General features: G+C 35.6%; 1 protein-coding gene across 1 annotated transcript in view; it reads right to left on the bottom strand.

The window, feature by feature from the left end:
• Positions 1–16,704, bottom strand: part of LOC134527920 (exportin-2) — a 107,837-nt gene that overhangs the window by 26,962 nt on the left and 64,171 nt on the right. Inside the window, exons 10-13 of the mRNA XM_063360956.1 lie at positions 10,709–10,898; positions 9,750–9,930; positions 2,205–2,308; positions 985–1,141 (exon numbers count right to left, since the gene is read on the bottom strand). Coding sequence (XP_063217026.1) covers positions 985–1,141; positions 2,205–2,308; positions 9,750–9,930; positions 10,709–10,898 — 632 coding nt within the window. The remainder of the gene's footprint in view (positions 1–984; positions 1,142–2,204; positions 2,309–9,749; positions 9,931–10,708; positions 10,899–16,704) is intronic.

Genomic DNA, 16,704 nt, shown 5'->3' with positions numbered 1-16,704 from the left:
ATCAAGGACTGGAGGAAAAAATTGCAATTTTTATTAAGAATTGACTAGTTTCAGATCCGCCTGTATTTTTAAAAGCCGTAGTTGTTGTCTTGTTGTACTCGGGCACAGACAACAATGAACCACCGAAAACATTACATTATTTTGGTGAAATAACTTAAAGAAACATTTTAATGTCATAGTTGTTGAAATATACACTAAATCTATAAGTAAAAAGAATTTTTAAAAATAAAAAATGGTGTGAAATATTCTGTTTTAAAAACATATTTATACTAAAAATAAAAACATAAATACTTGTCTATATTGGTGGTATTCCAAGACACTTGGGTAAGGTAGTGAATAAACACTAACTTGGGATACAACTGTAATCTAATTTGCAGACCACATTCCAGAACATGTCGAAACTCAATCCCTGTTAGGTAACAAAAAAACCACCGTTTTAATAAACTGTGCCCTACACGAGGCTAGAAACTAATTTCAATGCATTCTAGTGAACGTTTGGCAACCATAGATACACTTGCTATGCCAAATATCCTACAGATAGCATCCACACTGTGCAAATTAAATTGTTTAGTTTTAATTTTCTCAAGTACTTTTAAAGTTGTCATTATTTCTTGTTATGACCATTTAAATGTGTATGAAATGTATTCCTGAATAGTATTGCTATCATAAAGTTTCATTTAGCACACCAAAATTCTTGGTCAATCTTCAATGATCATAAAAATGACTATATATGAGTTAATGGTACCAGTTGTGATTCAGCCATCTGAAAAAAATCAAAGAAAAAGTGAGCTCTGTGCACGCGCATAATTTTGGCAACACCAAAATCGGTTGCCTAAAAATAAGGGACTGGCCGTGTCCTATTGTGCACTAAGAATATGGTTAGGGTTCAGGTGTAGCATATTCGACACCTAAACCCTTATTTTTGTGTCTTGGAATACCGACCTGAGTACAGAATACTACAATGTATTACAGAAGATACCATACCTTATTGACAGACTGAGTGTTTCAAACAAGTAGTGATTGAAATACGGTTTGGTTGGATTGCTTGCCACGCGCTTCATCTTTTCAATTACTTTCGGCAGCACTTCGCCGAGAAAAGCAGCCCCAACATCTTGGAGCACGGAGAACATTCTCATAACAGCTGAAACATTGAATTACAGAACCTCTACAGGATTACTCAGAGACATACAAATACTACAGTACAGCATGAATAAACATAAAGCAGTTTCTTATTGGCTGATCGCTTCTCACTACCAGAGTTGTAAATTACTGTGTGAAGCACACTTAAAATGCATAACACCAAACAAAACAAACTTAGTTTGTCAGGCACAGATGACCATTAACATTATTTTTACACATGATAATGTCTTAATAATTTTATTCCTAGGATGTTAAAATACCTAAAAAAAAACTTACATTTTGATAAATTATTCTTCAACTTTACAGTAAGAAACCATGAGGAATTAACTTTGCCTGTCTACTGATTAACTAATGCTTCACTCAATGACGAAATAAAACTTTTGAGATAACTAGATGTTCAATATCTATAATTATAGTAATATTTTGTGTTGAAGACATGTGGCTAGCAAAATTATTTTATGATTTGATAATAGCACTTCTTATTTTCTTGCAACAGGCTCCTGAAAATGGACTTCTAGCTGGTTGCTTGCTAAAAGTTTAGTCACTCTGTGCTTATGATTCTTTGGTGATGAGAGGTATATTTATTTTCAATGAATTTATTTTTACAGAAAATGTTTCCTATTAAAACAAGATCATTTTTTATGAAAAGTTGCTCAAAGTAATTGTAATATGACACAAAACGATCATAACAAATTTTACGACACTAATAACTCTAATGCTTTATTGATTGTTAGACTTAAGTATCATATGACCTTAATTAGCTGATCCATGATTTCGGATCGGAAAATTACCGGGAAGGCGTGCAACTCAAGTTTCAATTTATTTATGAACTTTATTTGAACGTATAATAAGACTTGTTATTTTTCATTGGAAAAAACAACATTTTTAAGTAGTAGTAAAAGCACTGTTATTGATGAAGTGTCACATTGCCTAGTTCATATTTCTAAAACAACTTTTCATTCTTACTAGATTATAATTGGATTAAATTGGAATAGTGTATGTAGCTGAACCACTAAGAAAACTATAAAGTAAATAAAATAAAGAAGATTATCACTTCACATTACCTTTCATAAGATATTCATTTTCTTGCGAACCTGGCTTTTCCATTGCCGCAAACAAGTTGATGATAACTTCACGAGATATCTGCGACAAATCTTCTGCCTTCACTCTGAAAAAAGTAATCAATTAAAATTACTATTCCTAATCAAAACAGATGCAAAACAATTTTTTTTTTTCTTATTGTACAACAAAAATCAAAAATTTGTATTACATACTGTAAGTGTATACAGCACACATTTTGACTTTGGTAAACATTAGCAACTTTTCTTAAAGTGTGTTAACTCCTCCACCTTCCCCCAAATTGGAGTTAAAAATATTTTGTCACATCTTGGATTAGAGTTTCCACATTAAATGTTTTGGCTTGACGTGACGCAGGACCTAGCACTGGGCACTTCGAGTATTCATGCATTGAGATAATTATCATTGCAGTTATAGTCACCACATGCAATAATCAGACACATCCAGACTTGACAACTTTTCCAAATGAGAATTAGTAAAACCTCTCCAAAATATTAAATTTTAGCCTAAACTGCAAGGAAATTTTTTCATTTAAAAAACACATGATCCTACGCATGCATATATTTCTTTTTAAATATTAAAAAAACTATTTCTAATATAAACCCATCTAAACCAACTGACAAACACTTTAGACCTAAACAGTGATGTTCACACACATTTCACCCAAGAATGATGAATGTAGCCATGGCTATAAAAATCTTTTTACAAACATACAAATAATTGGCACTAAAAGTGTAACTTATTATTAAAATGGGCAGTACCATAGGCCTAATTACAATAAGGATTGAGTTATATCCTTATTTTCAACTTTTCATTAAACATTACCAATATGTGTACAAATGTGGACAAACTTTTGTTTAGTCATCTTAATTTAAAAAAAAAAAATCAAATTAATGCCTTACCATATTTTCTTGTGTAATCAATTTGCTCCTAAATGTCAAAATATATTTTTAAAAGTCACATAAAAAAATTAAATATACACTGTCTCAATACAAAGTAATTAGGACAATATTAAATTTAAGGGTTCACACTTCAGTGATGCCACAGTTGCTTTCTTGGCTTTGAGGAAAAAGGCTTCTGTGAATTCTTGCTCATAGCAATTACCTAGTGCCCGACATTTAATTATGGAAGTATTTTCCAGAACTCTATTAGACATCTGAGAACTAAACTGTGTTCTAGTTTTTCTGACCAAACTGAAGACACATTCACATTCAGCATTACTGTGTGGTATTATTAGTATTGACATCACCTTAGCCAACCGTCCAAATTTTGGCTTGCCATCAACACTCATGCTTGACACTTTAACCCACTTTTCCACAATGGTATCTTCTTTTGCAACCATAGAAGAAATATCTTCAAGTTGAAGGAGATTAAATTGGCTCTGTAGATCATCCATAGCTTTCACAATACTTTAATCATCACCAACAGACAGAAGGAAAGGAAACAGTTCTACAAAGTACTTAACATCAACAAAACTAGCATGTTCTATATGGTCAATAGATGCTACACTAGCTTTTTTCAAGACATCATTTTTCAGGGGAAACTTGTTAATGATATAATCAACAGCACAAACAAAGTATTTTCTGACTGAAGAGAAAAAAAAAGTTTTTTTTCAGCTTCCTTGAGTGTACTAACAACATTCTGTGTTTCATTACCAATACTTAAATCAAAATCTGAATGTTCATTTTCTGCCAAATGATACCTAACATCAAGCAAACTAGACTGTTTTATGACAGTAGGTTTCACAAACTTTGACAATACATATCTCTTCCAAAAATTCAAATAACTGCTGTCTTAGTGTGTGGATCTGAGGAACAGATGACTGCAAAACTGTGTTCAATCTTTCAAAAGTTGGTATCACATGAAGAAGGAACAACAGAAGAAGATAAAAACCCATAAAAAAATTCTTCGCGATATACATTTGTTGTCACTGTAGGCCTATCCGCTGCAAATTTCTTGGCACAGTTTTTTGAAGCAGAATTCTTACTGCTGCATGAAGCTGTAGTATCCACAGCAAGCTTTCTTTTGTCTCCTGCTTTGGAAGTTTCAACAGATTTGTTAGGCAACTTTTCCTCTACCTGCACCTTTTGAGTAGCAAATTTGTCAAAAGACACAGGGTTCTTTGATTTAAGAAAAATTGACTTTTTTTTTGCAAACAGAACTTTCTACTTGAACAGGCCTATCAGTTTGCTTCAGAATCTTAAATGAACTAAGAGTTGATGTCTGTGATTTCACAACATTTTGCTGAGCCTCAAAAAATCCAAGCATTGCTCTACCAACCTCTGCAAGCATCTTCCAAGTGACAACCACCTGGTACACACATGCTTCAAGATTTTCTTTGATTCTTGAGAATGCAGGTCCTGAAATTTCTTCAAGATCTTTTTTGCTTGGCACTCCTTTCCAGGTAATAATAAATGTCAACTAAAACATCCTCAATTCTTAGTGGAAGGCAAATGGTTCCTTTCTCTGCAGCTAGATTTATCAAATGACATAAACATCCCATTACAATAAGATGTACTTGTTTTTGTTTTAATACTGCTGCCACTCCATTTTTGATTCATAACATGACAGCAGCATTATCGGCAGAGAAACTGATCATGTGTGTCACAGGTACATTGAGTCCCTCAAGTTCACTCAGCATCAACCCACCAATATTCCGGCCAGTGGAATCTCCTTGAAGAGCAGGTAATGACAGAACACAAAAAACAATGTTTTTTACTTTAGTATCAAAGAATGTAACTACTATTGGATACAACTTTGCATCTGTATCGTTGCTGCCATCTGTCGCCAGAGAAAAAGGTCCACTCTGCAAATGATGCACAATTCCTTCTCTTGTCTGCATGGCCGTTCCCTCAAAAATGGCTGTAGTTTTCGTCCTGCCACAAGCGTACTTCTTCGCCTCTTCAGATTTGGGGAACATTTTCCGAAATAAAGGTCCTGCATGATCAGCTACACTTATGGGAAGGTTATGTTCAACCAAAAACGAGGTAAACAAACATTCAGCTCTTATGGCACTATGAGAAGTTGAACTGCTGACAAAAAACTTATTTATTTTAGCACTGCTTTCTCTGCACTTTAGAGAACTCGCGTGTTTCTGCAATTTTGCATGTTTTAAAATGTCTTTTTTTTCCCCATGCAAAATATTTATTTCACACCGGCGAACACTACAAAATGCATATTTGTTACCTTTTTCAGATTTCGAAATAAAATAAAACTCCTTAGCGTAAATGTCACGAAACGCCTGAGAATAATGTTTATCGCACTTTTCACTCTTTTCAGTCATGATGTTGATATAAAGCTAACATCTGACGAAAAGAATAATCTCCAGTATCCTGCTTCAGAAACGTATCCGTGCCACAGAAACTAGTTTCTGACAGCTAAACATTACCAAATGACTTTAAACACCCAACGATAGCCAACCACAAACCACTGCCAAATAAACACACGCTGAGATGTGTCTGGAAGAGTGGAAGAAGGAAAAGGGCGACATAGCATCTTTTTTTTCCACTCCTCATATTTTCCTTTTGGCGCTCCCCTTACGCCCCTTCCTCCACAAGCACACATCATCCTCCCTCTCTCTGTCTCTCTCTTTGTCTGGCTTCAGTCGCCAGCAGCCCGAAGAGGGTAAGAGGGTAAAAGACAAGGAAGGAAGTTGGCAGCACTTAGTTGAAAAACTACACACCCTGCGTCAAAACAGCACTGAAACAACAACACGCTCTGCGTTACTTATGGCCTTTCTTGACTGGTCACTTGAGACGTGCATTTATGGCTCTTTCTCTAAACCTTCCTATTGTCGCCAACAAAAATCGTAAATAATTGGACACGTTCGTAAAATCGTAAACAAGCCCAGATTTTCGTACATTTTACGACAGAATCGTAAAAGTTGGCAAGTATGCACATCAGAATGTCTAAGGCATTGTTCAGCCTACACTTTGATCCAGATTTATTGCTGATATCTAGTCTTGTGAGGAGGACTAGAAAACATCCAAGGAAATAAATAAAATAATAATCTTGAATTTTTAACGGCTCACCTTAAGGATTAGACTTCATAGCCCTCCCAACTACAAAGTTGTTTAAATAAATTGGTTAGATTTAAAATTCGGCCCTTTTGAGAAACATCTCAAGACAGCAAATCATCTAGAAACACTTAAAAAATTTATAAATGGTTTTTTTTTTTTTTATAATCTATAAAAATTTCATTAGAAAGAGGTCTTTGTTCCTTCAATCCTTAAATTATGGTTTTGAATATTTTTTTATATAGTATATGCATGAACTGCCAAATATCAGCCATACAACAAACGGTGCAGGTTGCAAATGTCAGATCATTTTTCTCCAATTCAGAAGCAATTAATATTGTAAACAGCAAAAATGATGTTTTTTAAGTGCTTGAAGTACACCAATCCCTCGCATAGCACGTCTTCACTTAATGCGAATTCAGTTAGCACGATGTAAATTTTACTGCCCTAGTCTCGAATAGCACGTCTGTAAATTTCAGTTAGCACGAAATCGCCACAGGCTAAAAAAAATCTCGGAAACGACGCGACGTCAGGTATGGAATTCGAGGGGGGAAGAGTGGTTTGGAATGCGAGGGGAAAGAGATGCGCACGCAGATAAACAAACACCGGGCCGTACTGTTGATGCCCGGCCGCAGACCAGGCCCTACCGTTGATGCCCGGCTGCAGACCAGGCCGTACCGTACAGAAACCAAAGCAGATGAAATTGGACACGTTTTTTTAAACAAAAGCAAGATGATAGTGTTAATTTCACCCCAGAAAATATTTAACTAACTTTTATGTTTTGTATATGTACATATTGTACATACAGTAAACTCCCGGTATATCGCGCCCCGATTGATCGCAGAATCGGGTATATCGCGGGTCAAACCATGTCCCCCAGTCAGAAATGAATAATAATAATGGAATAAATGGTTGACAGCCGATTAGGATAATTTTGCGTTGTAACTAACAAACTAAGCATCTGGCAGAAAAAAGCCTAGGCGTAAAAAATGTCCGCAGTAAAATTCTAAACAAGATATCTCCGTACATTATTCCTCTATCTTGTAGGGTTTTCAAATTATGGTCCAATCCAGCCCAGTGATATTTTCTGAAACACTAGTTCTTAACGTCGCTTTATCTCACAAATGAAGCATCGGACAGGGGACCTGATAAAGCCCACCATCCAGCGACATTATCCAGCTTGACTCGGCTGGGGATTGATGTTGGATAGGCTTGGTTGTCGGCAAGCGCTGGGTAGGGAGAGGCGAGCCGAGAACATGGAGAGAGGTAGAGATTAGAGCGGGCAGAAACACCAGGGGGAGTGGGGGAGGGAATGTGTTCACGCAGCACACAGGCAGAGCATGAGTCACTTGACTGAGCAGCGTCGCTGCGTACAAGGCAAAATCAGGTAGTCCGGTGTTTAAAATTCCACTCCAGAATCTTAATTGGTACTTTACTGGACATCTGTATATAAATGTTTTGTTACAACTTAAACCTACAGATGTAATATTATTGGGTAATTCATTGTATTATAAAAGTTCATCTTTTTACTTTGGTATAATGTTTTAACATTAAATAGTAAAGTAAATCGGCTAGCGTATTTTTAATCTTTGCCCAGGAATTCCCAGTGGTCCAATATTTACGTGAACCATACTGTACCACTTTTGCCGTGAGGTAGTAAACAAGTCCCGGAAATGTTTATGTGTAGCGGTCTCCCGACCTTTAAACAGAGGCTGGGGAATATAACACTTGCCGATCCGAGCCACACACACTCAGCAACTCGACACAGCGTTTGGTGAAATAAGTAAAGACAAAGTTTAACACGGTTTTTAATACGGCGTCACTGATTGCGCTAAAATTAAATTGGCGCAATTTTTGTTTCCCACATGTGACCATTTATAATTTACTGTAAGCATGGATAATAAAGTTTAACCACTTGACACGATAGACGATTCTTTATTTTTTATTGTACGAATGCTAGAATCGTTTTTTTCCTGTATCTGCGGCCTGCTTCTACAAAAGACAAGCTATCTGTAAGTAAATCTAGAATTTTTATTTTGTCAATCAAACTCGGTACTTTGCGATTCATATTCGGTTTGAAGTATCACTACGGCCTTTCTTTTTAGAAGACTTTGACCACAGAATCGTGTGTAACCGCACACACTGCACTTACTTTTTTACGGACACTGACGAAGCAGATACTGTGGCTAACACCACGAGACTGACAGCAGCAGCTTGTGTGCCGCACGTGTGTATGGCGGCGTGTGGCGCGCTCGTAGGCCGTGCGACAAACTGTGCGCGGCACGCGGAAAAATAAAAACAATTCAACATTTAATATTTATCTTTAAAATTTATTATTTTTATTTTCTCACCCGTGTTTAGTGGAAACTGCGGATGCAAAGTCCGCACAAAGGCGGGCCGTCTATACTGTGCGTGCTTGCCGACCTATTAGAACACAGGCGGTGTTTTATGCCTTTTGACCTTGGTCACATCGAAACATCGCGGTTATGCAAGTTATGTCCCCCGACAACCGCGTTAAATAGGGAGTGTACCCGTATTTTAATGTTATGTTTGTGCTCTAGGGAAAATCTAAATCTGTTTATCTGTTAACTGATTTGTTTACATAGCCGCTTTTATAAGAGGTGTGCATAACAAATTAAATGTTTACATATGGCTGTGTGTTTTAAAGTTATATAAAACCGGTTCTTAATTTCATAAAAGTGTTTTAATTTTGTTAAGTTTTAAACGTAATAACAAAGGATCCAGCTGCTTGCAACAGCAGGCAGACAGACGCGCGCGCGTGTTGAAGGTCACGCCTGGGCGGGCAAGCCAACCTGCTGACTGACGGTAAATATGTTACCACTTATCTCCCGTTACACTGTGCTATGTTTTCTTTATCTAACGTATTCGGTGGTAGGCTTAAAAAGATAAATGATATGACATATGCATTTTCAAGTATTATTCTACGCATTTATATTATGTAAAGATTACTTCCCTACACATCTTGGAACACATTAAATAATTTAGCCTTATATTTATGGGGACTAATGCTTCAGAATACGCGATTTCGATTAACACGAACATTTTTAGGAACGAATTAGTCGTGCTAAGTGAGGGATTGGTGTATATATGTATCTTAAACTTATGAATTATAATTATTTACTAATTTTGATTCATACAATCGACACTGTTTTTTATAGCAAAATTGTGAGTGCAAATAAAAAAAAAACTTTATCATCCTGTTGACATTAAAGACAATCAAGGATTGAAATGGAGATGAAGCAATGACAGTACACAAAGAAAACCCACCAACTCTAGCAACATCCCCACTTATTAAAACTCAAATTTGACCCCTTGCCAGGAATTTAACCTTAATCACAGACTACTAGAACATTATGGATCCATTCCAACATTTTGCAAAGGATAATAATGTGATCAATAAGAAAGATTTACAAACAACATAACAAAACCCCAAAAATAACAACTCACATAAAAGCAAAATGTAATTATATAGTTACTGAAAAAAAAAAAACTTACACATTCATGAGCAGAATCTTGTCAATAGCACATGCAGCATACGTATGTACAACCTGGCTGGTAGCAAGCAGATGTCGGGCCAACTGAGGTATCGTTTGGACTACCATTTCTTGTGGCAATATGTTTCTGAATATCATCACATACTTCAGGGCATCAGCTTTCAGCACCGGTAAAGAGTTCACTGCCAAACAAAGCCACAAGCACTATTTGTTTGGAAATGCAGACTCTTGGAAGAATACAGCAGTACATAAATTTACTAAAACACATGTAGGCAACATGAACTGTTGCTACCTTTAAAAGACATCTCTAGTAAACCAGAAAAAATACCACAAAATTATATTGTTGTGGTGACATCTAAAATAAAATAAAAATTGATAATTAAAAAATAAAAAAATGTTGATCTACACAGTTGAATGCAATATAAAACTGTAAAAATGTGTTCAATTTACGCAAGAAACTGAACACACAAGTAATATGGTAGAGATAGAGACAAAAGTAAATGGTGAATTGAGATAACTTAAATAACACTGAAAAGCATGTCAAAACACTGCATAGCACCAAAATGCAAGTTCATCATGGAATTAAGTAGCACTTAGCCAAAACTTAATTCAAATCAAAAAATATTAATCTTTGAATGTTTGAAATTCAAGGAATGTCTTTATTTCTCGACAAAAATTATACCATAGAGCATGGATCAGAAAAATTAATTTGATTTGTTTTATTGTGTATCTCTTATTAAATAAGTTTTAAACCAAAAATTATTTTACCGTAAAAATTATGCATATAAATGTTACCATTATTTTAGTGGTATAAGTAATAAAAAATTACTTTAATAAAAATAAAAACAACAAAATCCTGTGTTTTAAAAACAATATTGGATTAATTAAAACCGTAAAATCTTGTGTCTAGCTATAGCGAGCAGCTATAGTCATGCTACTCAAACTGTCTTGGGAACTCACCATCTTCCCTCTGCAGTTCAGGCAGCACGTGCTTGGTAGCAAACTCCTCCAGGTTAACCAACTGACTGATTTGAGTGATGCCATGTTTCTTGGTCTGGCCACGAGACGCCAGCGATGTCACCATGTACACAGCAGCGTCCTTACTGCGCCAGTTTTCTTGTGGCTTCTCCACATACGTCTGCAGCATCAGCTGCAACATCACGCATAACTTGACAATCTGACAGCAGAGAACATATGGCCTGAAGTACACTGTACAAGGAATATACTCATTAGTAAAATACTGCTAAACCCAAAATTCTCATTTGAACAAAACAACATATTTTGTTCGTGAAAATGGGATAAATTTTAATGTTGACATTAAATAATTTTAATACCTGTAATAAGTAACAACTTGTCATCCGGCCATAAATACTATAGTTTTATAAATGAATATGACAAAGGTAAGCCAGTTATTCAAAAGAGTTACCAGGGTTCACTGGTAAAAAAAAGAAAAAAGTACCATAATATTTGATTTCTTCACTGTACGTATTCAGCTAGTCATGGTGCATTAAATGAAAATACACCTTTCCCTCACTTATCACGACTAATTTGTTCCTAAAAATGCTCGTGTTATTCGAAATCGTGTATTCTGAAGCATTAGTTTCCATAATAATAGCAAGGCTAATTTAATTAATGTGTTTCAAAATTGTCTAGGAAAATATACTTTACGTAATATATATGCGTAGAATAACACTCAACGATAAAAACCTCACACCATTAATCTTTATAGCCTCCTATCACACTTTGTATGACAAATATGACACCGCATAATGGGAGATACGTGGTTATGTACTTTATCGTCTGTCGGCTGGCTAACTTGCCTGCCCGGGCGTGACTTTCAACTCACGTCGCGTACCTTTCCAAACCATCCTTTACTGACAGTGAAACCGATATTACTGTCCAGATAATTACAACTTAATTTTTCAAAAATTAAACTGCTTACCATGTCTTATCGCATAATCGTTGCACAATTTATAATAAGATAAAATTTCAAAAGTAGGGGTGCGATTTTTATGCGAAAAAAAATTGTTTTTAGGTAAATTTATTCATAAAAACATAAACCAGTTATGGAAAGTATGTTTATTTAAAAAGTAGAGTATAAAAAAGCATGCTGCCAAACAATTTAAATTAATAAGTCATGCAACAAAAGCCTTTCTTCAACTTTAAATAGAAAAACAAAATCTGTGACCCAAATGTGAGACTGAACTAACGCATAACTATCGTCGTAGTACACACCACGAAATAATGCGGGCTATCAAATGTAGTTAACTCGGCAGTCAACAGAGTGTGCGTTGCATGCAATCGGTGAGATATCAATATCAATATTCAACTATGTGAGCGCGCTCTATACGGGAAGCAACAATGCCAAACATAAATGATGCCAACTGGCGTTGGCTACATTTTTTATAAACGGTGCACCGCGGCGACGCAGACTAACAGATTAAGGTTATAGTTTTAAAAACTTCTTTAAAAGAAAATTGCGTGCACAGTTGGCTTGCTTAAAACTAAAGTGCGACCAACATAAGCGTGGCCTTCATGTCAATCTGCACGCCATAATACTTCTAGTTTTGTCTCAAATACTTGAGTGATCAAGCACGTACAGTTACCGGCAGCTGAATTGGCAGACGTTGCTTTTGTTGGTGTGAATTTCTTGCCACTGGCTAGACTGAGTTCACGGCCTGGTCTGTGGCCAGGCGACAACGGTACGGCACGGCGGCATACGTGCGGACGTAAAAAAATTTGGTCCTTTACACTCCATAGCCACAATTTAACTTGCCATAGCTTTTGTTTGTACAACAGCCAATAGCATAGTCAGACCTGCACGCACAACTCTTCCCCCCTTGTTTGGCTAACTGAACCCCACGGCACATCTGTTGTTTACAAAAGTTGATACAGACTTCGTGGCATCGTGCCCGATTTTTTTTTTTGCCTGTGGAGATTTTGCGCTAACTGAAATTTACAGATGTGCTATTCAAGACTGGGGCAGTAAAATTAACATCGCACTAAATGAATCCATGCAATCTCAAGACATGCTAAGTGAGGGATAGGTCTAAGTATGTATAAAGTTTTGATGTTATACTTTAACTACATAGTAACTGCATGTGGGGAGTTTGCATCTGTTGAAAAGGCAACTGCTTTAAGGAGGTTGGAATCTGTATATCAAGGATAAATACACAAATAAGCATCTTGTGAATTATTTAAAATGGTTGAGACGTGTGTGTGTTATATCTCACTCCATAACAAAATGCTGACTGTGAAAAGGAAGTCTGGTCATTGCAGGAAAGATAGAAAGGCATGCTGCACGACATAGTGGTTCCTGCCAGCTATGCTGCCTTAAGAACAGTGAAGAGGTATTACTAGGGAGAAGATTTTATGGTTTTATTTCTACAACAATTTTGTTTTTAAAACAGAAGATTTTGTTGTTTTTGTTTTTATTTTTACAAATTATCTTTATTCATGCATTATTCAACAAAATTAAACTAAAATATTAAGTAACACTTATTTTACCAAAATAGTCTAATTTTACCAAAATAGTCTAATTTTAATTGACACCTTATGCACATATATAGTAAAATCATTAGTAATAAGCATGTATAGCACAGAACTACCGTGTTTTCTCGCATAATCGTTGCACATTTTATACTAAAATCAAGTTTGAAAAGTAGAGGTGCGACAATTATGCGGGGAAATTTTTTTTTTTTGTTAGGTAAAGTTATTCTTAAAAACAAAACCCATTCATTGAAAGTATGCTTATTTAAAAATAAGTGGAGTATACAAGAGCACACAAACAATTTATATTAATAAGTCATGCAACAAAAACCTTTATTAAACTTTAAATAGAAAAACAAAATCTGTGACCCGAACACACGCCACTTGAATATGTGATGTGAACTAACGCGTAACTATCGTCGTAGTATACACTTACCACGAAAAAGTGCGGGCTATCAATTGTAGTTAACTCTGCACTTGACAGAGAGCGTGCGTTGCATGAATCGGCGAGATTACAATATTCGACTACGTGTGCGCGCTCTATACGGGAAGCAACATAACCAAACATGAATGATGCCAACTAGCGCTGGCTACATTTTAATAAGCAGTACACCACAGCAACGCAGACAACAGATAATGGTTATACAGTTTAAAACGTCTTTAAAAGAAAATTTACACGTCAGATAACTTCGTATTTCTGTTAATTAAATAAGTATGTGGTAATGTTCGAATAAATATTAGGTTTATACTTTAAAATACATTGTTTTATATGGAAAAGATGTCTACACAAAACGCTCGGAATCTAATAGTGGCACCAAAAACATCATGCAACGTTTACGCAAGTTTTTTTTATCCAAATTTTGACGCCCTAAAATATGGGTGTGATGATAATGCGCGTGCGACGATTATCCGATAAAACGGGGTACTCAGAAAAATAAAAATTAATCAAAAATTTTTATGCACAAAAAACATGTTGTCATTAATGTAAAAAATTAGTTACTCTTATAAGACATGCAAGTTCAAACACTATACTAATATTAATTTTTTTCAATCCAATTTAGTATTCATGCTACATAAACTTCATTCACTGATTTTACCATGATGAAACATTAAGTTCTTGTAATTTGAGTTAAGTTTTGTCAAAAAGCTGATTAATTTGATGTTTCTAGATAAATTCTGGTGCTAAATGGTGTATTAACATGCATTTTGGTGTTATATGTTGTATATTGATATGCTTTACGGTTGTTATTTCAGTTTTATTGCTATGACAATCCTCCTCTGTTTTGCCCAAAGTGAGCTTGGCGATACAGCTGAAAATACTTAGAAATTTTGCCAGTGATGAAGATTAGGAAGAAAGACTGGGTTGTTGAAGGTAGTTTGAAGCTGTATCAACCATGCAGTCTCACTGATTGTTGATGTGCAGATGAGATGTGAGCTCAGTGTTGGCATAGCTGAAGGTAATTATGATGATAGTGAATAGAAGCATGGACTATGCAGCAAGTAACGTCTGCCATTCCTTTACTTCTTTATGCGATAAACAAAACTATGCGTTCACAAACATTTAGTTTACACAAACATTAAGTTCAAAAGAGATAACCAAATGTTTAAAACTTTTTAAGGACTTTCTGCACTTTAATCCATAAATGGAATATTAGTTAAAAACAGTGACATCATTTTAAGTAATTTAAAACAAAAATTTTTGTAAGTGTATTGAATTTTATTTGTATATACAGTAAAAGTCCGTTATAACGTAAATTTATAACGGCACCAAAAGTTTATGTTATAGCGAATTTTCGTTATAGCCGAAATTTAAAAAAAAAAAATCTTATTTTTGTAGCATTTTTAAAATATATTTTCTCGCTTGTTTTTACTATGGAAATTCACAACAAAAGTAAAGGAAATATACATAAAACTTACTAAAATAACATTTTTAAGCTATATCAGCACTTGCCAGCTGCGAAATATGAGACCGCGTGGCCGTGATTAGGCCGTCACGCATCGTGGCTAAGTGCAAAGCTGTTTGTTTACATGGACGGGCGGGCGAGGTCACGCAAGGTCATGCCGGCCGCTTCCTGTCGCTTTGACCGCAGCTGGTTTGCTGGAGACATGTGCACTAAGCTGATGATATCGGGTGCATATTTGGGAAGTTTTGAATACAAAAAAAAATTAAAAAATCTCTAATTACATTGGACAACCATACAAATTATATAAAATAATTTTTCCGATAATTGGTCAGTAACACAAAAATAATCACTCGTACAGACCCTTGAAAAATAACACAAAATTAAAAATCACTTTTTAAAAAACGAATCAATTTTCGTTTGCCTTGATTTCACTAGACTTTCGGACAAAATAAACGACTGGACCTCTTGGAAGTTCATCAAATCTTTCGTCGTAGCATTTGTACGCTGATAAAAACGACTGATTGTGTCAAGTGCCTCCATCATTGACGTTTTCGATGGAACAGATACGTCACGTGGTTCGTCGTCATTATTGTCATCATCTTCAGACGCCGCTTCGTTTTGATTAGAAATGACGAACTCGACAAGTTCCGTGTTCGTCAACTCCCCGCACGCTTACGATGCATAGGGATGCAAACGATACATCGATGTTTTCAAAACATCGATGTATCGTTTATGAAACATCGATGTTAGCATCGATGTTTTGAAGAGCGATACATCGCCGATGCATCGACGAAAAAGTCGAAAAACATCGACATTGTTCATCATTAAAATAGCCCTTGTTTTTTATAATATTTTGGCTATCATTTCATGAATATTTATTGAATATATAAAAAACATTACTATACGACATTTAGTTTTCAAGATACAATTTTTTTAACTGTCTATCTTACTATAAAAACCTAAATTTTTAAGTAGGTATCAAAAATGTTGTAAATACTGAACTATTTGGTTGATTTCAGTATCAATTTTTTTCCAGTACTTTAAGATGTGTAAAATCGTTTGGGAAAAAATAAATACTGTTAAAAAAATATTTGTTTACATTAGAATTTTATTTACATTTTGAAAAATATAGGGACAAAGCAGCGAGACTTCATACACAATTTCATAGTTTGATGTACATACAAGCAGGGGTGCAACAACAGGGGGGGGGGGGGGGCAAGGGTATTTTGCCCCCCCCCCCCCCTTTGAAACCTTGAAGTGGGGGCAAACGAGGGCAAATAAAGTGCTGTACAAGTCGGATATGTTATTTCCACTAGCTGTGTAATCAATTTTTAGATAATAAAACTGCTTGTATAGCACCATTTTCCACCTTGAAATACAAATTTTCCCGGGGGAGGACCCCCCGCTTCAATAAGGGGGATCGATGATTCTTTATAAAAAAAGGTATATTGCCCCCCCCCCCCCCCCCTCAAACCCTTTTGAAAATTTAGTTGTTGCGCCTCTGCATACAAGCTAGTGATTGGTACCGATACGGTTTCGCTAGCTCTATCGAGAAAATTAATG

Source organism: Bacillus rossius, chromosome 1, assembly GCF_032445375.1.
Source record: "Bacillus rossius redtenbacheri isolate Brsri chromosome 1, Brsri_v3, whole genome shotgun sequence".
Classification (NCBI taxonomy): domain Eukaryota; kingdom Metazoa; phylum Arthropoda; class Insecta; order Phasmatodea; family Bacillidae; genus Bacillus; species Bacillus rossius.
The sequence above is the reverse complement of the archived record's forward strand: the minus strand, read 5'-3'. Positions and strand labels throughout refer to the sequence as shown.